Genomic DNA, 23268 nt, shown 5'->3' with positions numbered 1-23268 from the left:
ACATGACTGAGCAACTGAACAAGGAGAGCATCCATGTATTTGAGAATGGTGAAGCACTGTGTTGGCAACTTACTTTCCAAAACTTCAGGATACAAAAGACAGTTGGTTCTCTACCTAGAACTTTTCTGTAAGCTTGAAATTTTTTTAAGTTTTAATGAAATTAGCTTTTAAAACTGAAAAAAAAAAAAAAAAAAGTAAGAGGTAATAAATCCAAACTTCCTCGTAAAAGGACAAGAATCTAACAAATCCCACTATCAGTAAAAGGAGACCAGTTTCTGAGCAGGGGAACTGCCCCTCAGCTGGGGAAAATAGGAAGTTCTTTATATTAGATGAGGTGGAAGATATATCTGTTAGCCTAAAAAGATCCTGCCGAATGAGAAAACACTCATTGCATCACTTCTTCGACAATCCAAGATGCTATTCAATCAAATCAGTCAGAACAAATTGAGTCATAACCAGACTCCTAAAACCATCTTGGTCAAAATATTTTTAAAGTTTTCTGGCCTTACTTCAGAGAAACTTAATAACAAAAAGGTTGCATACTTCTGCCCAAAGCTATTTAGTTGGAGGAAAGGGAGAAGAAAAACTTCTGGCTGAGTACATATGGTTACAATACATAAATAAAAGGCTTACTGAATTACTTCATTAAGGGGGCAAATCTTTATTTTTATCAAATTCTTCTTCTTCCTTTGGAAAGAAAAAATAAAGAATGCTTATTTAATAAGCACAGAGGACAAGATGGTTGGATGGCATCACCGATCCAATGGACATGAGTTTTGAGCAAGCTCCGGGAGATGGGGAAGGACAAAGAAGCCTGGTGTGCTACAGGCCATGGGGTCACAGAGAGTCAGACACAACCGAGTGACTGAACAAAAACAACAATTTAATAATTAAATGCCAAAAGCAAGATCCCAACACTTACTTTTATGAAGCCTTAGTTCATAAACCTAAGTTTAAAAAAAGTTTAGTTTAAAAAAGTTTAAAGTTTAGTTTAAAAAAATCTAAAACATTAGATTTTCAAATGAAACTCATGCGTTTGTGGCAATCTAGCTAAAACATATTGAGCAGTGCTCAGTAAATATTTCCCAATTTATTAATAAACAGATTTACTGGCAACCCACTCCAGTATTCTTGCCTGGGAAATCCCATGAACTGAGAAGACTGGCAGACTACAAACCACGGGGTCACAAAAGAGTCAGACACAACTGTAGTGACTTAGCATGCACATTACATATTTCAGATACTCTCAGACACTTTTAATTGACCTCACAGTGTTCCTGATACTCTCAGATACTCTCCAAAATAGCAGAGACCACTGTAGAGAGTAGAGGACCAACATTTATTTGAATTTGATATCACAAATAAGCTCCTGAACAAGTACAGCCACATTTTGTAAGAATTCAAATAGACCATGTGTATGATAAAGATTGAAAACAGAAGTCTAACCTATTTTCAATTCTGCATAGAATATACTTCTTCCTACCTTAAATAGGACAACCACCAACAAACCAAGAACATTAAGTTGTCCAATTCCTCTACTGAATTCAAAGTACTCTCTTATTTACTCACTACAAATACAGGGACTTAGTCACAGTTCATCTCTAGGTTTTTCAGAGCAGGATTATTTATAGTGACTCATTCTGAAATAATTCAATTATAGTCAAGTGGACTGGAGTCCTTTACAGGAAAAAGTGTAGATAAGTGAGGTGGCCTGAATTCTGGTCTAGGTCTACCCACACAAGTCAAATCATTTAAGCACAAAGGCACTCATCTACTACATGATTTTCTAAACGATCTTTTGCACTTCAGACACTCTGAGCATATGCCTTTATCAAGAGTATTTTGGGCCTTCCTTGGTGGCTCAGTGGTGAAGAATTCACCTGCCAATTCAGGAGACACAGGTTCCCTTCTTCATCCAGGATGATCCCACATGCCACAGAGCAACAAAGCCCAAGTGTCACAACTATTGAGCCTGTGCTCCAGAGCCCGGGAACCACAGCTACTGAGCCCACACGCCGCAATTACTGCAGCCTATGTGCTCTAGAGCCTGTGCTCCAGAAGAGCCTGTGCTCCAGAAGAGAGGCCACCGCAGTAACAAGCCCATGCACCACGACTACACAGCAGCCCCAGTTTGATGCAACCAGAAAAAAGCTGGCACAGCAACAAAGACTCAGCACAGTCAAAAATTTTAAACATTTTAAGAAAGAGTATTTTGTTGAATTTCCAGCATTTGAAAAGGTTGTCAATCTCAGGTACCATTACCCAAACACAAGTATCAGGGTTATTCCCCAGGGACAAACCACACCCAAGTAGTCCGAAAGACAAAGGCAACATGCTAAGTCCTAGGAGACTGGGACTGCTGAACGGGAAGCCTGAGTTTCTACTGTTAATGTGTATGAATTAGATCAGATCAGATCAGTTGCTCAGTTGTGTCTGACTCTTTGTGACCCCATAAATCCCAGCACGCCAGGCCTCCCTGTCCATCACTAGCTCCCAGAGTTCACTCAGACTCATATCCATCGAGTCAGTGATGCCATCCAGCCATCTCATCCTCTGTCGTCCCCTTCTCCTCTTGCCCCCAATCCCTCCCAGCATCAGAGTCTTTTCCAATGAGTCAACTCTTCCCATGAGGTAGCCAAAGTACTGGAGTTTCAGCTTTAGCATCATTCCTTCCAAAGAAATCCCAGGGCTGATCTCCTTCAGAATGGACTGGGTGGATCTCCTTGCAGTCCAAGGGACTCCCAAGAGTCTTCTCCAACACCACAGTTTAAAAGCATCAATTCTTCGGTGCTCAGCCTTCTTCACAGTCCAACTCTCACATCCATACATGACCACAGGAGAAACCTATGGAGCCTTGACTAGATGAACCTTTGTTAGCAAAGTAATGTCTCTGCTTTTGAATATGCTATCTAGGTTGGTCATAACTTTCCTTCCAAGGACTAAGCGTCTTTTAATTTCATGGCTGCAGTCACCATCTGTGGTGATTTTGGAGCCCAAAAAAATAAAGTCTGACACTGTTTCCACTGTTTCCCCATCTATTTCCCATGAAGTGATGGGACCAGATGCCATGATCTTCGTTTTCTGAATGTTGAGCTTTAAGCCAACTTTTTCACTCTCCACTTTCACTTTCATCAAGAGGCTTTTTAGTTCCTCTTCACTTTCTGCCATAAGGGTGGTGTCATCTGCATATCTGAGGTTATTGATATTTCTCCCAGCAATCTTGATTCCAGCTTGTGTGTTTTTCAATCCAGTATTTCTCATGATGTACTCTGCATAGAAGTTAAATAAACAGGGTGACGATATACAGCCTTGACGAACTCCTTTTCCTATTTGGAACCAGTCTGTTGTTTCATGTCCAGTTCTAACTGTTGCTTCCTGACCTGCATACAAATTTCTCAAGAGGCAGATCAGGTGGTCTGGTATTTCCATATCTTTCAGAATTTTCCACAGTTGATTGTGATCCACACAGTCAAAGGCCTTGGCATAGTCAATAAAGCAGAAATAGATGTTTTTCTGGAACTCTCTTGCTTTTTCCATGATCCAGCGGATGTTGGCAATTTGATCTCTGGTTCCTCTGCCTTTTCTAAAACCAGCTTGAACATCTGGAAGTTCACGGTTCACGTATTGCTGAAGCCTGGCTTGGAGAATTTTGAGCATTACTTTACTAGCGTGTGAGTTGAGTGCAATTGTGCAGTAGTTTGAGCATTCTTTGGCATTGCCTTTCTTTGGGATTGGAATGAAAACTGACCTCTTCCAGTCCTGTGGCCACTGCTGAGTTTTCCCAATTTGCTGGCATATTGAGTGCAGCACTTTCACAGCATCATCTTTCAGGATTTGGAATAGCTCAACTGGAATTCTATCACTTCCACTAGCTTTGTTGGTAGTGATGCTTTCTAAGGCCCCCTTGACTTCACATTCCAAGATGTCTGGCTCTAGGTCAGTGACCACACCACTGTGATTATTTGGGTCGTGAAGATCTTTTTTGTACAGTTCTTCTGTGTATTCTTGCCACCGCTTCTTAATATCTTCTGCTTCTGTTAGGTCCATACCATTCCTGTCCTTTATCGAGCCTATCTTTGCATGAAATGTTCCTTTGGTATCTCTGATTTTCTTGAAGAGATCTCTAGTCTTTCCCATTCTGTTGTTTTCCTCTATTTCTTTGCATTGATCACTGAGGAAGGCTTTCTTATCTCTTGCTATTCTTTGGAACTCTGCATTCAGATGCTTATATCTTTCCTTTTCTTCTTTGCTTTCGCTTCTCTTTTTTCACAGCTATTTGTAAGGCCTCCCCAGACAGCCATTTTGCTTTTTTGCATTTCTTTTCCATGGGGATGGTCTTGATCCCTGTCTCCTGTACAATGTCACGAACCTCCGTCCATAGTTCTTCAGGCACTCTATCTATCAGATCTAGGCCCTTAAATCTATTTCTCACTTCCACTGTATAATCATAAGGGATCTGATTTAGGTTATACCTGAATGGTCTAATCGTTTTCCCTACTTTCTTCAATTTAAGTCTGAATTTGGCAATAAGGAGTTCATGGTCTGAGCCACAGTCAGCTCCTGGTCTTGTTTTTGCTGACTGTATAGAGCTTCTCCATGTTTGGCTGCAAAGAATATAATCAATCTAGTTTCAGTGTTGACCATCTGGTGATGTCCATGTAGAGTCTTCTCTTGTGGTGTTGGAAGAGGGTGTTTGTTATGACCAGTGCATTTTCTTGGCAAAACTCTATTAGTCTTTGCCCTGCTTCATTCCGTATTCCAAAGCCAAATTTGCCTGTTACTCCAGGTGTTTCTTGACTTCCTACTTTTGCATTCGAGTCCCCTATAATGAAAAGGACATCTTTTTTGGGTGTTAGTTCTAAAAGGTCTTGTAGGTCTTCATAGAACCGTTCAACTTCAGCTTCTTCAGCGTTACTGTGTTAGGGCATAGACTTGGATTACTCTGATATTGAATGGTTTGTCTTGGAAACGAACAGAGATCATTCTGTCGTTTTTGAGATTGCATCCAAGTACTGCATTTTGGACTCTTTTCTTGACCATGATAGCTACTCCATTTCTTCTGAGGGATTCCTGCCCGCAGTAGTAGATATAATGGTCATCTGAGTTAAATTCACCCATTCCAGGCTGCGCTTTGCTGGAGCAGCCGAGAAGAGATACCCCACGCCCAAGGTAAGAGAAACCCAAGTAAGACGGTAGGTGTTGCAAGAGGGCATCAGAGGGCAGACACACTGAAACCATACTCACAGAAAACTAGTCAATCTAATCGCACTAGGACCACAGCCTTGTCTAACTCAGTGAAACTAAGCCATGCCCGTGGGGCAAGCCAAGATGGGCGGGTCATGGTGAGAGATCTGACAGAATGTGGTCCACTGGAGAAGGGAATGGCAAACCACTTCAGTATTCTTGCCTTGAGAACCCCATGAACAGTATGAAAAGGCAAAATGATAGGATACTCAAGGAGGAACTCCCCAGGTCAGTAGGTGCCCAATATGCTACTGGAGATCAGTGGAAAAATAACTCCAGAAAGAATGAAGGGATGGAGCCAAAGCAAAAACAATACCCTGTTGTGGATGTGACGGGTGATAGAAGCAAGGTTCGATGCTGTAAAGAGCAATATTGCATAGGAACCTGGACTGTCAGGTCCATGAATCAAGGCAAATTGGAAGTGGTCACACAAGAGATGGCAAGAGTGAATGTCGACATTCTAGGAATCAGCAAACTGAAATGGACTGGAATGGGTGAATTTAACTCAGATGTGTGCGTATGAATGTGGACAAAAACAGGGAGCTCAGAGACAAATGGGTACCTTGCAAGCTTTCACAAATTCCCAGAAATTGAGGTCAATGACCTCTAAAGCAGTGTCCTACTCTTTCACTTGCCATTTTCTCTCTCCAGTTTCTACATTCCATGTATTTCACAGCTGAAAGTCATGGACACTTGGTCATAAAGTTAAAATTGGCATGAGAAGTTGGTTTTTAAGAAAAGATAGTAACATCAAAACTGGAGAGCGAAAGAGAGACACAAATACACCCTAAACCAATCATTAAGAGTTGAAAGCAAGCAGAATGTACACAAGGAGGGTGACAGAGAGATGTGGATAAACAAGAAATATGATGAGAAAAGAGTAAGGAAGAGTCTAGCTCAGACTAGACTGAGAGTTGGTTGGGTCGGGCGGGTGGCGCAATAAGAGAATCAGGTGACAGAAAATCCAGGTTCAACTGCTGGGACACACCAAAGACAACTTCATTCATGATGCATAAACTGTTATATGAAACTGTTTTCAAGTTTTAAGACTCCCTTTTAATGTCTTTTTCTCCCCAAACTCCACCTCAAAGCATTTATACTTTCAGTGTTGAGACAACGTGCCTGTGCATATAGTTTCTCTGACCCCAGACAATAGCAACTCTTGAGTCTTCCAGAAACCAGTACCAGAGATCAGAGAACACCGCTAAGGAATGGGCAATAAAAGAATAAATCCCCACAAAACAATGATGGGCCCTCTCTGTTTTCAGCAGAGAAAGAACTTCCCTCCAAAAAAAACTAGAGAAAATCAAGACTACATTTTAAAATAGCACATGGAGAATGATTTAGGACAATTTTGAAGGACAATTCAGAACAAGGTCTGGTATGATTTAGACTTTATTTATGTGCTCATATCTAAAAGTATGGCACACATATCTTTGAAAAAACACAGCTAGTCCCTAAGGACCTACACTTTCACTGAAGGCTATTCTTTCTTGCTTGCGTGATATCTAAGTGCTTATCAGCTTTCTGAAGAGCCAAATCAAAATTAGCTGATAATCTAAAAGGTATGATTGATCACATGCCAAATCACCTTGCTTTTTTGTGCAATCTGTGTATGCATGCAGATGTCTAGGAGGGTGAGATTTATTATAAAAATCTGTACTTAATCAAATATATCCAACAGTTGGGGTGAGCAGTTCTCTCTGACAGGAGTCTGCAATCATTCAATTGTGATTCACAAACAGTTGTGGTCAAGTTAACTGCTACCTCAAACTTCCAAGCCTAAGAAAACTTCCAACAGGAACAAGGAGAATGAGAATCAAAACTTATTAAAACATCTACAAAGTATCAACATCATCATTACACCTATTGTTAACCCAGTTTTACCTCATGCATAGGGAACCGCAGCTCAGAGAGATTAAAAAAATGGCTTGCCCAAAGTTTAATTTTTTCTTTTTGGCTGTTGTTTTGTTTTAGTTTTTTTGGCTGTGCAGCACGGCATACAGGATCTTAGTTTCCCTGACCAGAGACTGAACCTGTGCTCCCTGCATTGGAAGCGTTGAATTTTAGCCTATGGACCACCAGGGAAGCCCCTGTGCTCAAAGTTTAAAGCTATGAATCAGAGCCTGTCTGATTTCAAACACTATACTGACAGCTTCATCAAAACCATAACCTCCTAACTTAAGTGGAAATGGTCAGATCTGTAAAAATAAAAAGCTGCTTCTCACTGGAAAATATTGAAAACTCTTAACGGTTTTCCCCCACCTAATCCCATAATAAGGGAGTCAGGGTTAGGAGATCTGACCAAGATTTCTGCTTCCTGTTTCAAAGACTTTCTTGTGTTGGCTGGTAGGAACTGGGTCTACTAATGGGGGCTAGGAGAGCCTAGATGTCTTTTTTATGATTCTAGACTAAACAGATGAACATAAAAAGGAAGTCTTCAAGGAAATGCAGACAAGGTTCTTGGAGCATTCCCCTTAGTTACACCTCAGCAGTTAATCTTTTTGGTGTCAGGACCTCTTTGAACTCTTATAAATTACTGAGGGACTATAAAGAGCTTTTGTGTATGTGGGCTATAATGTATCAATATTTATCGTATTAGAAATTAAAACTGAGTTAAATTAAATTAAATTCATTCTAAAATAAAATAATGACTCCATTACATTAACTTACATGTTTTATGAAAAATAACTAATTTTTCCCAAAAAACAAAATCATGAAAAGTTTAGCAAAATCTGGGAACTCTCATGGTAGTCCAGTGGTTAGGACTTTCCACTTCCACTGCCGAGGGCCTGGGTTCAATCCCTTGTTAGGGAACTTAGATCCTGCAACCCAACGAGTTTAGTTAAAAAGAAAAAACAACTGAAAATGGCTTACACTTTTGCAACTCTATTCAATGTCTGGCCTAATAGATGATAGCTGCATTCTCATACCTGCTTCTGTAGTCAATCTATTGCAATACGATGTTTTGGTTGAAATTTATGAAGAAAATTTGACCTTACACAGACTGGTACTTGGAAAAAGGAGAAGTATTTTAAAAGCTTTTTAAGTTAATTTTGTATATTATTCTTTGATACTACATCAAAATTCAACATGTGGTTAGCTTCTTAGAGTTATCTACAATGTGGAATTTGAAATCCTATCAATGAAAGTTTTCCTGTTACATTAAATACTCTGTTATAGTAAATCCACTGGCCTAAAGTAAAAAAAATCATAAAACAAACCCACTCACTGATGTGTCTTGAACTTTGACTGGGTCTTTTACCCATGCTTGATTTTTCACATCATGCATTGGTCATTTTGGAAAAATGTGCAGATTTTCAAATGTCCACATATTTCATATAATATTAAAAATTACATGCACTAATATTATCAGCAAGCTCATATAAAAACTCTCATCCCAGTAACTGAAGCAATGGGAAGCTGTCAGATTTAGAACTAAAGATACAAGACTTCCAAAAGTTTCATTTTTTTTTCCTTCAAGCTCAAAATTTTATCACTGGTAACAAATAGAAGTGATAAGCTCACTTCATTCATTTTTGAAAAAATTTCGGCCATAATACCCAAGTCTGAATACCCATAGTCTGTCAGTGGTTCTTCAAAGTAAAAACAATGTTCCATGGGAAAAGCTCCATATTGTCACCCTGCTTATTTAATTCATATGCAGAGTACATCGTGCGAAATGCCAAGCTGGATGAAACACAAGCTGGAATCAATATTGCCTGGAGAAATATCAATAACCTCAGATATGCAGATGATACCACCCTTATGGCAGAAAGCTAAGAAGAACTAAAGAGCCTCTTGATGAAATTAAAGAGGAGAGTGAAAAAGCTGGCTTAAAACTCAACATTCAAAAAATGAAGATCACGGCATCCGGTCCCATCACTTCATGGCAAATAAATAGGCAAACAATGGAAATAATGACAGATTTCCAGTTTCTTGGACTCCAAAATCACTGTGGACAGTGACTGCAGCCATAAAATTAAAAGAAGTTTGCTCCTTGGAAGAAAAGCTATGACAAACCTAGACGGCATATTCAAAAGCAGAGACATTACTTTGCTGACAAAGGTCCATATAGTCAAAGCTGTGGTTTTTCAAGGAGTACAGATGTGAGAGTTGGACCACAGGCTAAGCACTGAAGAATTGATGCTTTCAAACTGTGGTGCTGGAGAAGACTCTTGAGAGTCCCTTGGATAGCAAGGAGATCAAACCAGTCAATCCTAAAGGAAATCAACCCTGACTCTTCAGTGAAAGGACTGATGCTGAAGCTCCAATACTCTGGGCACCTAATGCAAAGAGCTGACTCATTGGAAAAGACCCTGATGCTGGGAAAGATTGAAGACAGGAGGAGAAGGGGACAACAGAGGATGAGATGGTTGGATGGCATCACTGACTCAGTGGACATGAGTTTGAGCAAACTGTAGGAGATACTGAAGGACAGGGAGGGCCTGGTGTTCTGCAGTTCATGGGGTTCTGGAGTCGGACAGGACTTAGTGACTGAACAACAACAACGGGAAAAGCAGTTCGCTCAGGTTTTCTTGGAATAACCACTGCACTTCACATAGCACAAGTGTTTTGCAAGTACCTCCCAGTTCACCACATAAAATATTTAAAAGCAAACTGTCAAAGATAAAGATTTAGTAAAATAATATTGATTGCTTTATCAAAGACAATCATAAACAAAACTGTCTTTTTTTTTTTTAAGCTACAAATGCATGGCTATGAAGCACAGGCTGACTGACAGCACAGGGTGGAGTCCCGACCATGATTCTGGTGAAAGGGCCAACAGTTTGACCCTCCATTGCTTCTGTTGATTCAGTATCAACACAGTGACAAGGTAAAACAGTATTTCAGTATTGCTGCGAAGGGACTTCCCAGGTAGTCTGATGGTAAAGAATCAGTTTGCCAAGCAGGAGACATAGGTTCGATCCCTGTGTCAGCAAAATCCCCTGGAGAAGGAAATGACAACCTACTCCAGTATTCTTGTCTGGAGAATTCCCATGGACAGAGGAGCTTGGCGGGCTACAGGCCATGGCGTCACAAAAGAGTCAGACACGACTTAGCAACCACACAACAACAATGTTGCTGTGAAGACAGCTGTGACCTGTGGATTCTCTGAAAGGTCTTAGGGAGCCTCAGGGCTCCACAGTCACCCTCTGAGGACTGGGAGATGCACCATCTCGCATGCCTTTCCCAGCCCTGCCCACTTCCAACTTTCTCCTAAAACTTCTCCGGGAGACCTTCTTGGAAGTTCTCCTTCACTATCTTGTCTTAAAAGTTTAGTGAGAAAAGTCAGTCTATTTATAGTCTGAAAGTAGGGTAAGAGTGCAAAGAATATTTATTATTAAAACCTAAGTGAATGTTTTCGGAGAAGGCAATGGCACCCCACTCCAGTACTCTTGCCTAGAAAATCCCATGGATGAAGAAGCCTGGTAGGCTGCAGTCCATGGGGTTGCTAGAGTTGGACACGACTGAGCGACTTCACTTTCACTTTTCACTTTCCTGCATTGGAGAAGGAAATGGAAACCCACTCCAGCGTTCTTGCCTGGAGAATCCCAGGGACGGGGGAGCCTGGTGGGCTGCCGTCTATGGGGTCGCACAGAGTCGGACACGACTGAAGCGACTTAGCAGCAGCAGCAGCAGCAAGTGAATGTTTTAAATTCCTAGTATTATCCTTTCTAAGAAAGTTAAAGCAGTCAAATCTAATAATAGTTACACCTACTTTCCTGAGCAGTCTCTGTCAGATGCAGAGTGCCCGTTCCTCAGTGAGCTCAATCTGGCTCCAGTCTGTGGCTCTCGGTAACACACACCTCTAAGGTTCCTTCCGGGACTCAGTCCCCTGTTAAATCACAACGCTGGCCTCCAGGTCTTGACAAATGCCCCTTTAGTGTCTGTTCTGTATGGACCTGGGTATGAGACAGGAAAACATCTGGAGCTACTAAAGATTAACAGCTGGTCTCAGCCAGGAGCAGGCTCATCCAAAGGCGACCATAATCACCACCCTCACAGGACCCTCAATTTCTGTGGGCTGGGCTAAAGAGCTATATTTTAATAAGCACCTTGCAAGTGGTTCATATGTTCATGCAAGTTTGGGGAAAGTTGCACAAGCCTCTTAAGATGTACACAGGGTGCTGTCCCAGGAGAAACCAATGTGTCAGTTCAACCAACACAATCTGATTCTGTCAAAGAATCTTGAGTGCCTCAGCTGGAATCTGACTGAAGTGAGCATTTAATGCCTTTAGACGTGTGGTGGACATTATTCACCCCACTAGTAAGTTCCTCTGCTACGCTTGAGTTTTCACTGTTCTGTAACTTAGATTTTTAAATTTTTTTTTACTATCAACAATATTTTATCACTTCTCCCTTCTTTTACCTCACTTATCTATATGAACCAACTGTCGCCTATTTTTTTATTAATCTAGTATTATGAAACTCACACCCTGGTTCGGCCCACCAGCCTCCCTCTGGGCAGCATCCTCTCTTGGCCTTAGCCTTGGCCTGTTTCACTCAGCCACGTGTACATTCTGTTCCTACACAGGACCACATCCCGATATTATGGGCACTCCACGTTCCCCTCCTCTCACCTAAATTGTATGCCCTGAGAAGCTGAGTTCTGCCACCAAGCCTTGCTCACAAAAGCCTCTGTTCACTTCTTCCTGTCTAAGCTGGTTCAACCCCCTTCCTCCAGATGATGCCAAGTCTTTCACAGATGGGTGCAACACGGTCAATCAAAGCATGGACTTTGAAACCCAAGGCAGACCTGGTTTGGATTCCAGTCCAGCTATTAGATCTTGGGCAAGTCATTTAAATTTTCTGTGCTTTACTATCTTCATCAATAAAAATATAAGTTGCACCTACTTCCTAGGATTATCTAGCACCTGGCATCTGAGTGATCGGTAAACGGCAGTAACTATACACAGTGCTGAACAAAGAGTAGTAACTACAATGATTCCAATAAAATTAAAGCACAGCCACAGTCACAGGAGCAAGTTCTGGTATGCTTTTCAGTAACTTTCAAATGCTACGTGTGGTTATTAACGCAGGTAAAGTACAGAGCTAGAATGGAAGACAACATTTCTTATCTCAGATATCTGAAAAGCTCCATGGCAGGACACAGCACACTAAACATGAAGCACTGTCATTATCCCAATGTTTTTAGATCTTCCAGGCAGTAATGACTGCTTTCAGTGAGCTATGAAGGACTGGACAGCTTTATTTTCTTGTACCTAGACTTCCCCCTCTTTAAAGTCAGGATAATAGTAACAGTTAACATTGACTGAGGGTTTTCTAATGTGCCAGGTACTATTTCAAGCATTAAATGAAGTCGTTTAACCCTTTGGTATCTGAATGACGGCTCTCTCCATCCTCCAGGTAAGAAAGTGAAGCACAGGTTAGAGGGCTCAGTCTTGGCCAGAGTACGTGATCTCTCTTCCTCTTAGACTGTGAGGGCTACAGACAACAAAATTTGGTGCTTTTCTGACAACAGACATTCTGATACTGAAGCAGGCAGAGAAATGGGAAAAGGGAGAAAGACCTGATGATCTGTTTGAGCCGTGAATCCAACTATCTCTGGGACTGGAATACCTCTAGACTTCCCAGCTATAAAAGCCAACAAATATCCCTTTTCATAGCGAGTTTAAATTGGGTTTTTGTCCCTTAAGTTTCCTTACCAAGACCTGTTCTTAAATTTTACTGAAGTATAAAGAGTCTTGAAAAGCTCTGAGCTTCAATCTGTCCTCTATAAGCACCATGCATTTAGGAAAAGAATATTCAAAATAAGTATAAAGATTGAACACAATTCCTCAAATTTTGAAGCCACACCCTCTTGGTGGGCAAACCAAACATGACCAAGGTCAGCCTGAACTACTAGATCACATCCCCACCCCACCTCCCTTCCTCAGTCAGTGGCTTCATAATGGCAGCCATATATTTTCCATCCACACAAGCAGTCACACATCAAGGTCAATACTGAGCCTGCCAAGCGTAACACATGTGGATGTACTTTCATGAAGAAGATATGTGTAAACATAATACAGCACAGCACATTCTGACACTAAAACATGGGAGCGAAGACTGGAATGTAGAACAAATGCCCAGCCTATAATACAGAGGACACACATTCTACTCAAGTTCCCATAGACTAGTGAACATACTTCCAATTAATCGAGTAGCTAATTCACGGACTCCAGTCTCTTATCACTTCTAATCACTTCAGAGGGTAGTTGCAGTTTATCATTTTTGAGGAAACCCTGTAAGAAAAACTGACATTCCTTTATCTCTTTTCCCTTAAAAAATACAACCAAACAAACCGTGAATTACTACATGCCAAGACCACGACCTTACCCTCAGTGTGATCACAACAACTGCTCTGTTCTTGTTAGCTTTGGCACTAGGCTGAAGATCTGGACTGCAATGATACTAGAAAGGCCGGGCTCCACAACTCTCAGACTGCTGAAGTGCCAGATGAGAATATAACCTTCAATTCACCTAACTCTTAATTATTCCTACTGCTAAGTCGCTTCAGTCGTGTCTGACTCTGTGAGACCCATAGACGGCAGCCCACCAGGCCCCACCATCCCTGGGATTCTCCAGGCAAGAACACTGGAATGGGTTGCCATTTCTTTCTCCAAGGCATGAAAGTGAAAAGTGAAAGTGAAGTCGCTCAGTCGTGTCCGACTCTAGTGACCCCATGGACTGCAGCCTACCAGGCTCCTCCATCCATGGGATTTTCCAGGCAAGAGTACTGGGGTAGGGTGCCATTGCCTTATTCCTGCTGATGACTAAATAATTCAAAATGGATTTTTTTTTTTTTTGGCTCATACATGGTTTAGCAGCATAGTGGGATGAGGAAAAAGCTGAATGATGACAGAGAAGTAAGTAGTTTATATACTCTGTTGGTAAAAAGCAGGGTATAAATAAATACAACCTTCAGCATTCAACAAACATCCACCAAGTGCCTATTCTGAGTATACAAAATAAGTAAGACAGAGAATTGGACCCCTCAAGAAGCTCACATTCTAGCTGTGATGATGGAAAGATTTTCAAATAAAATATAATTTAGTAAATGCTAAAATACAGTATCAAGAACAGATGTTCTAAAAATACTCATTCAAAAGCTGTGAAATCTCAATTATCTTCTACCATTAAGAAAGTCAAATTGCAGCATGAATAGTCTCCAGTGACAGAAAACTGCTACAATCTCAAACTCCCAGAAATTGAAGGGTGAAGAAAAAGATTCCTGCCATGCAATCATCTTCAGAGGCACAACCACCTGGAGAGGGGCAGATTTAAATTTAAATTAACTGGTTTAAGAGATAACTGGGTAATTAAAATTCATCAGCAAAACTATTTTAATAATGAACATAAAGTAATCTAACATTAATCCTCAACAACTGAGCTGAGTTTATCTAACATTAATATGAGTATTATTAGACAAGGATGACATCTGGTTTACACAAGTTTTTTTTTTTTGGTTTGAACAAAAGTTAGATGTATGTATGTAGGGCATCCCTGGTGGTTCAGATGGTAAAGAATCTATCTGCAATGCAGGAGACCCAGGTTCAATGGCTGGGTCAGGAAGACTCCCCTGGAGAAGGGAATGGCTACCTGCTTTAGTATTCTTACCTGAAGAATCCCATGGACAGAGGAGCCTGGTGGGGATCCATGGAGTTGCAAACAACTGGACATGACTGAGCAACTAACACTTTCTCTTTCACTTTGAATCTATGAGGTTTCAATTAATTTGCCTCATATTTGGATTATATGTGTAATATATTGCTTTTACCATACTAAAGCAAAGAAAGAAAAGATGTGCTCTCATGATAAAGAAACGAGAAGCAAATGGCAACCCACTCCAGTATTCTTGCCTGGAGAATCCCATGGACAAAGGAGCCTGGCCGGCTACAGTCCATGGCGTCACAAGAGTTGGACACGACTTAGCGACTACACCACCACCACCTAAAGTGGGCTTCCCTGGTGGCTCAGACTGCAAAGAATCTTCCTGCTAATAATGCAGGAGACCCAGCTTCGATCCTTGGGTCAGAAAGGTCCCCTGGAAAAGGGAACAGCAACCCACTTTTAGTTGGAGTTTCAATATCAGACTCTCAAAACTAATAGAATGAATAGACAGAGCTTCCAGGGTAGTAAACGCACCCAAGTTCTAGGAGGGTGGGGCAGCCTAAGCTCTACAAAGACAGAAGCTCCTCTGCTCAGGACCCTTCCAGACCTTGCCCCAAAACCGCTTCATTCAGCTGCTCATTTATATCCTTTATAATAAATCGGTAATAGTAATTAAGTGTTTCCCTGAGTTTTGTGAGCCATTCTAGCAAATGATCAAACCTGAGCTGAGAAGGAGGTCATGAAAGCTCGTAGTTTAGAGCCATTTAGTCAGAAGTATCAGACTTGAAATCAGAATCAGAAAAGGGAGGCAGTCTTATGGGACTAAGCCCTTCATGTATGGGGTTTGTACTAACTCCACGTAGTGTCAGAATTGAATTAAATTGTAGAACACACAATTGATGTCCACAGGGAAGTGAAGACATACTTGATATGGAAACACCCACACACTTGGTGTCAGAAGTGTTGAGCAGAGGAACAGCTTTCCTTTAGAGAGGCTAAACACCAGAGTCACAGAGCTCAGTACACAGCTGGGCTTTGGAGTCAAGCAAATTCTAGAACAACACTCTCAAACAATAAAATGTGTTTGAGTAAAATGAAAGCCATCTCATTATTTTATACTCATAACAAACATGCATGGTTATTGATAACAATAAAGAGCTGGAAAACTAACAAGAATTGCAACATTAATTCTTACCTGTGTCTGCCTCATTGCTCGTTCCACTCGGCGTGTGCTTCCTCTCTCAAGTTTTGTTCGGAGGATCAAAGCTGATGTCTGAATGGCCCAGAACTTGGGTTGTGAAAGTAAACACTAATGGGGAGGGGGAAAAAAAAGTTTAAGAAATGGATAAACTGGATAATCCACTCTGAATATAACAAAATTAATATATCAGGATACGGTTCAGTGACGATTTGAAAATCATCTCAGCGAAAAATAAAAGACAACGTGTGCTTTCAAATGTTTTTGGAAAAGAATGTGTTCATTTGAGCAGAATCATTACTTAACTGAGCTGACCTGTTCAGCTGATTAAATTCCTTAAGGAATGAGTCAGAATTATTTCCAGATAATCGAAACAGTAAATGGAATAAATCATACCATTAATTAATACATCTTTTTTATCTCGTAAGTTATACAAATGTAGAAGACCATACTTCTCAAATTTGAAATAAATTTTTTAAAATTATCCAAACTCACAAATGAAAACAAATAATTAGAAATCTAATACCTTTTCACTTAAAAATACCCTAATCTCCTGATGCAAAGGCACATCAAAGTTTAAGGAAACCATCCTAACATTTTTGAGAATGCTTTCTAGTCCTGGTTAGGGTAGAGAGTCTCTAATTTTAGTTAAATGTTATCCTAGAGGGACATCTTAAGAAAGACTAGCTTATCAGAAAATCATGAATATGCACACACTGAAACCTAGACCCGGAGAAAGCTGTGACAACCATCGGTTCAGAGAGCGCAGAAGAAACCACTGAATCTGTCCACAAATGCACGGGGCGAGGATGAGTGGGTTCTGGGTGCACAAGAACAGGGGAAAAATGTATTCTGATGCAGTAGGGACTGCTCAGTATAATGAACACAATTTAAGCCCTTTGCTGATGACATGGAAACCAACAGTGACCCCGACTGATCATTCCCCAACAGTAGCTTACAGTGAAGGTTGCTTCAAAGAAAGGCAAAAGGCGTAACTGTCTGACAGTTGACCACATCCTTATTTACTTATTTATAAAAATCAGATATAAAAAAAATCCTAGTTAACTAGAGTCCAATGAATCATTCAAAACCTAGCTGTCCATTAGAAGAAGCATTTGGTATTTTAAAAGGTAAATCAGACCTCTGAGAGCAGGATCTGAGCATCAGTGTTTTTTAAAACACTCTTCAAATAATTCTAAGACATAGCCAAATTGAAGAATTACGAAGCTAAGCTAATACAAGTGTTGTTTAGTCACTAAATAGTGTCCAACTCTTTTGCAACCCCATGGAGTGTAGCCTGCCAGGCTCCTGTATCCATGGGACTCTCCAGGCAAAAATACTGGAGTAGGCTGCCATTTCTTTCCCCAGGGGATCTTCCTGATGTAGGAAATGAACTCTTGTCTCTTGCATTGGCAGGCAGATTCCTTACCGAGCCACCAGGGAAGCAACACGATTATTTGTTTTTTGGTTAAAGGCACTAATAACTCCAAATTCTCACTAAAAGTTAGCAGTAAGTCCTTCAATGAAGTATAATCTCTATCACAGTCTCTCCAACTCTTTACTGTACCATGAATGGCCAGCTCACTTTCATCATATCTATTATTTGCCTGGCGGCTGTGACCAGCGCACTAAGCGTGGGTGAGAGGAGCTGCCCCACTTCCGAGGTCAGGGGCAGAAGCTGGGAGGACCCCATGCCCAAAGGGTGGCAGCCAAGAGGAGTTACCCCAAGTTCGAGGTGAGGGGCAGCAGCCAAGAGTGGCAGGCTGCGATGGCGCAGGAACGGCCGATAGGAGCTACCCAAGTCCGAGGTCAGGGGTGGCAGCCGGGAGGAGTTACCCCACATCCGAGGTCAGGGGCAGCGGCCGGGAGGAGTTAACCCACATCCGAAGTTAGGGGTGGCGGCCGGGAGGAGCAACCCCACGTCCAAGGAGCTGTGGCTGCACAGGCACAGGAGGGCCTAGAGGAGCTATCCCACATTGAAGTTCAAGAAGGGCGGCGGTGAGGAGATACCCCTCATCCAAGGTAAGGAGCAGCGACTGCGCTTTGCTGGAGCAGCCGAGAAGAGATACCCCACGCCCAAAGTAAGAGAAACCCAAGTAAGATGGTAGGTATTGCAAGAGGGCATCAGAGGGCAGATACACTGAAACCATACTCACAGAAAACTAGTCAATCTAATCACACTAGGACCACAGCCTTGTCTAACTCAAATGAAACTAAGCCATGCCTGTGGGGCAACCCAAGACAGGCGGGTCATGGTGGAGAGATCTGACAGAATGTGGTCCACTGGAGAAGGGAATGGTAAACCACTTCAGTATCTTGCCTTGAGAATCTCATGAACAGTATGAAAAGGCAAAATGATAGGATACTCAAAGAGGAACTCCCAAGATCAGTAGGTGACCAATTGCTACTGGAGATCAGTGGAGAAATAACTCCAGAAAGAATGAAGGGATGGAGCCAAAGCAAAAAGAATACCCAGCTGTGGATGTGACTGGTGATAGAAGCAAGGTCCGATGCTGTAAAGAGCAATATTGCATAGGAACCTGGAATGTCAGGTCCATGAATCAAGGCAAATTGGAAGTGGTCAAACAAGAGATGGCAAGAGTGAATGTTGACATTCTAGGAATCAGTGAACTAAATGGACTGGAATGGGTGAATTTAACTCAGATGATCATTAATCTACTACTGCGGGCAGGAATCCCCCAGAAGAAATGGAGTAGCCATCATGGTCAACAAGAGAGTCTGAAATGCAGTACTTGGATGCAATCTCAAAAACGACAGAATGATCTCTGTTCCTTTCCAAGGCAAACCATTCAATATCACACCAGTAATCCAAGTCTATGCCCCAACCAGTAATGCTGAAGAAGGTGAAGTTGAACGGTTCTATGAAGACCTACAAGACCTTTTAGAACTAACACCCAAAAAAGATGTCCTTTTCATTATAGGGGACTGGAATGCAAAAGTAGGAAGTCAAGAATCACCTGGAGTAACAGGCAAATTCGGCCTTGGAATACGGAATGAAGAAGGGCAAAGGCTAATAGAGTTTTGCCAAGAAAATGCACTGGTCATAGCAAACACCCTCTTCCAACACCACAAGAGAAGACTCTACACATGGACATCACCAGATGGTCAACACCTAAATCAGATTCATTAAATTCTTTGCAGCCAAACATGGAGAAGCTCTATACAGTCAGCAAAAACAAGACCAGAAGCTGACTGTGGCTCAGACCATGAACTCCTTATTACCAAATTCAGACTGAAACTGAAGAAAGTAGGGAAAACCACTAGACCATTCAGGTATGACCTAAATCAAATCCCTTATGACTATACAGTGGAAGTGAGAAATAGATTTAAGGGACTAGATCTGATAGATAGAGTGCCTCATGAACTTTGGACGGAGGTTCGTGACATTGTACAGGAGACAGGGATCAAGACCATCCCCATGGAAAAGAAATGCAAAAAAGCAAAATGGCTGTCTGGGGAGGCCTTACAAGTAGCTGTGAAAAGAAGAGAAGCGAAAAGCAAAGGAGAAAAGGAAAAATATAAGCATCTGAATGCAGAGTTCCAAAGAACAGTTAGAAGAGATAAGAAAGCCTTCTTCAGCAATCAATGCAAAGAAATAGAGGAAAACAACAGAATGGGAAAGACTAGAGATCTCCTCAAGAAAATTAGAGATATCAAGAGAACATTTCATGCAAAGATGAGCCTGATAAAGGACAGGAATGGTATGGACCTAACAGAAGCAGAAGATATTAAGAAGAAGTGGCAGGAATACACAGAAGAACTGTACAAAAAAGATCTTCACGACCCAGATAATCACGATGGTGTAATCACTCATCTAGAGCCAGACATTCTGGAATGTGAAGTCAGGTGGGCCTTAGAAAGCATCACTACGAACAAAGCTAGTGGAGGTGATGGAATTCCAGTTGAGCTTTTTCAAATCCTAAAAGATGATGCTGTGAAAGTGCTGCACTCAATATGCCAGCACATTTGGGAAACTCAGCAGTGGCCACAGGACTGGAAAAGGCCAGTTTTCATTCTAATCCCAAAGAAAGGCAATGCCAAAGAATGCTCAAACTACCACACAATTGCACTCATCTCACATGCTAGTAAAGTAATGCTCAAAATTCTCCAAGCCAGGCTTCAGCAATACGTGAACCGTGAACTTCCAGATGTTCAAGCTGGTTTTAGAAAAGGCAGAGGAACCAGAGATGAAATTGCCAACATCCGCTGGATCATGGAAAAAGCAAGAGGGTTCCAGAAAAACATGTATTTCTGCTTTATTGACTCTGCCAAAGCCTTTGACTGTGTGGATCACAATCAACTGTGGAAAATTCTAAGAGATGGGAATACCAGACCAGCTCACCTGCCTCTTGAGAAATCTATATGCAGGTCAGGAAGCAACAGTTAGAATTGGACGCGGAACAACAGACTGGTTCCAAACAGGAAAAGGAGTACGTCAAGGCTGTATATTGTCACCCTGTTTATTTAACTTCTATGCAGAGTACATCATGAGAAATACTGGATTGAAAGACACACAAGCTGGAATCAAGACTGCTGGGAGAAATATCAATAACCTCAGATATGCAGATGACACCACCCTTATGGCAGAAAGTGAAAAGGAACTAAAAAGTCTCTTGATGAAAATGAAAGTGGAGAGTGAAAAAGTTGGCTTAAAGCTCAACATTCAGAAAACGAAGATCATGGCATCTGGTCCCATCACTTCATGGGAAACAGATGGGGAAACAGTGGAAACAGTGTCAGACTTTATTTTTCTGGGATCCAAAATCACCACAGATGGTGACTGCAGCCATGAAAAGAAAAGATGCTTACTCCTGGGAAGGAAAGTTATGACTAACCTAGATAGCATATTCAAAAGCAGAGACATTACTTTGCCAACAAAGGTCCGCCTAGTCAAGGCTATGGTTTTTCCTGTGGTCATGTATGGATGTGAGAGTTGGACTGTGAAGAAGCCTGAGCGCTGAAGAATTGATGCTTTTGAACTGTGGTGTTGAAGAAGACTCTTGAGAGTCCCTTGGACTGCAAGGAGATCCAACCAGTCCATTCTGAAGGAGATCAGCCCTGGGATTACTTTGGAAGGAATGATGCTAAAGCTGAAACTCCAGTACTTTGGCCACCTCATGCATAAAGTTGACTCATTGGAAAAGACTCTGATGCTGGGAGGGATTGGGGGCAGGAGGAAAAGGGGACGACAGAGGATGAGATGGCTGGATGGCATCACTGACTCGATGGACGTGAGTCTGAGTGAACTCCAGGAGCTGGTGATGGCCTCCAGGAGTTGGTGATGGACAGGGAGGCCTGGTGTGCTGCAATTCATGGGGTCACAAAGAGTCGGACACAACTGAGCGACTGAACTGAACTGAACTGATGGGTACGGGAATTTTCAACTCCAAATCTAGGCCTACTTTCTTATAATAAAAACGAAAACAACAGATTAGGTTACGTGCTCAATGTCACACCCTCGTTAGTAGCAAAAGCTGATTCTAATACTTTTGGGGTCTCTTGATTCCCAAAAACATTTGGGTTTTTTTTGGCATAAGCTGCAACCATTTTTGCTTTGTAACTGAAATACAGTTGATACAATATTTTTTCAGTTTCTACATGATGATTTGACATTTACATACATTATAAAGGGATTACCCCAAGAAGTTCAGTAACCATCTTTCCCCATACAAAGATATTATATCCCCATGACTTACTTATTATATAGCTGGAGGTTTGTTAACTGTTAATCTCCTTTACCTATTTTGCCCACCGCACCTCACTTTCTGGCAGTCACCTGTTTCTTCTCTCAATCTATGAATCTGTTTTGTTTGCGCTTTTTTAGGGTCACCATATAAGTAAGGTCAAGTAGTTCTTCTTGTCTGACTTATAACACCCTCTAGATCCATCCATGTTGTCGCAAATAGCAAGACGTCACCTTTTTTGGCCGCAGAACATTTGTATTGTTTTCTCAACACTTTATCCAAGGAAGTGGATGACAGTACCCAGGAAACACTGGTAGAGCAATGTAAGTAGAGCATTCAGTGAGGAAAAAAAAAAACTTTAGGAAACTGCTATATTAAAGGGAAGTAGAAGGAGTAAACAAAGAATATACAAATAAAGTAGAAAGAGAATCAGAAGAACTCATTCTTACTGAAGTGTGTTCATTCATTGATTCACTTGAGCACTTACTCTGCACTAGGCAATGTGCACAAGGCCCCGGGGACAAAGCAGTAAGCAAGACAAACAAGGTCCCTGCCCTCAGAGAATGTACATTCTAATGCAATGACTATTAGGTAATCTTCAGTTCAGTTCAGTTGCTCAGTTGTGTCCGACTCTTTGCAACCATGAATCGCAGCACGCCAGGCTTCCCTGTCCATCACCATTCTTCTATTAATATAACTAAGTTGAAAACAAAGAATGAAACTTTTTTCAGTAAGTAAATCTGCATAGTGATTCTCCTACCTACAGTGCGTGGCCTTTTTTCTGTTCATTTTATTAAAGGGACTGTCTCTGTAACCTCATGACATCACGGAAGAGCACCTAGGAAAAGACTCTGTAAAACAGGGCAGATCATCTCACGTCAGCCAGAGCTTGATCAGAATCCCAGGGAGGTAATTAGCTGGGAAGTCACCTCACCTCTCAGGATCTCAATTTTCATCTCTCTAAAACAGGAACAGTAATTCCCATCTCTCACAAACTTGTGAGGATTATGAACGATAAGCATGAATAGGTGATGCTTAACAAGCCTCTGAGAGTACCTGCTGAAAAACACATCCCCTACCACCAGGATTTCTCCTTCTACAAAGCTTTCTCTCACCCTTGGAAGAAAGGCACCATCCAGAGTGCGCACGGGTGATGGCCCTAACCACTGGCAACTCCCCAAATAGGGCACCCAGGCATACTTAGTATTTTCAGCTGAAGGACTCTGAGGAAACAGCAGAAGATCACTCTGACCTTCACCTCTGAAATAGGTCATAAAACTCTGTGAGAGGTGCCCACCCCCTCACAAAAAGAGGAAAGGAGCATTCTTATCTCTGAAGACAAAGGGATGCTGAGAATCTCAACAAGCCTAAGTCTCCCCCAGTTTATAGTCCTTACCTTTGCCTTATCAAACTCCTCCATGACTGCCCACACTTCGTCAAACCCACCAGGTGCTTAGTCGCTCAGTCATGTCCAGCTCTGCGACCCCATGGACTGTAGCCCGC

The 23268-nt window shown here is 41.7% G+C and overlaps 1 protein-coding gene across 4 annotated transcripts in view; it reads right to left on the bottom strand.

Moving 5' to 3' along the window:
- The window catches only part of TTC27 (tetratricopeptide repeat domain 27), a 178034-nt gene that overhangs the window by 91821 nt on the left and 62945 nt on the right, over window positions 1-23268 (bottom strand). For all 4 annotated transcript variants that reach the window (XM_044925799.2, XM_044925798.2, XM_025260856.3 and 1 more), the window contains exon 10: window positions 16058-16171. In XM_044925799.2, the coding sequence (XP_044781734.2) occupies window positions 16058-16171 (114 nt within the window). The remainder of the gene's footprint in view (window positions 1-16057; window positions 16172-23268) is intronic.

The sequence above is a fragment of the Bubalus bubalis genome, chromosome 12 (assembly GCF_019923935.1).
Source record: "Bubalus bubalis isolate 160015118507 breed Murrah chromosome 12, NDDB_SH_1, whole genome shotgun sequence".
NCBI lineage: Eukaryota > Metazoa > Chordata > Mammalia > Artiodactyla > Bovidae > Bubalus > Bubalus bubalis.
This window is presented reverse-complemented; position numbering and strand designations above follow the sequence as displayed.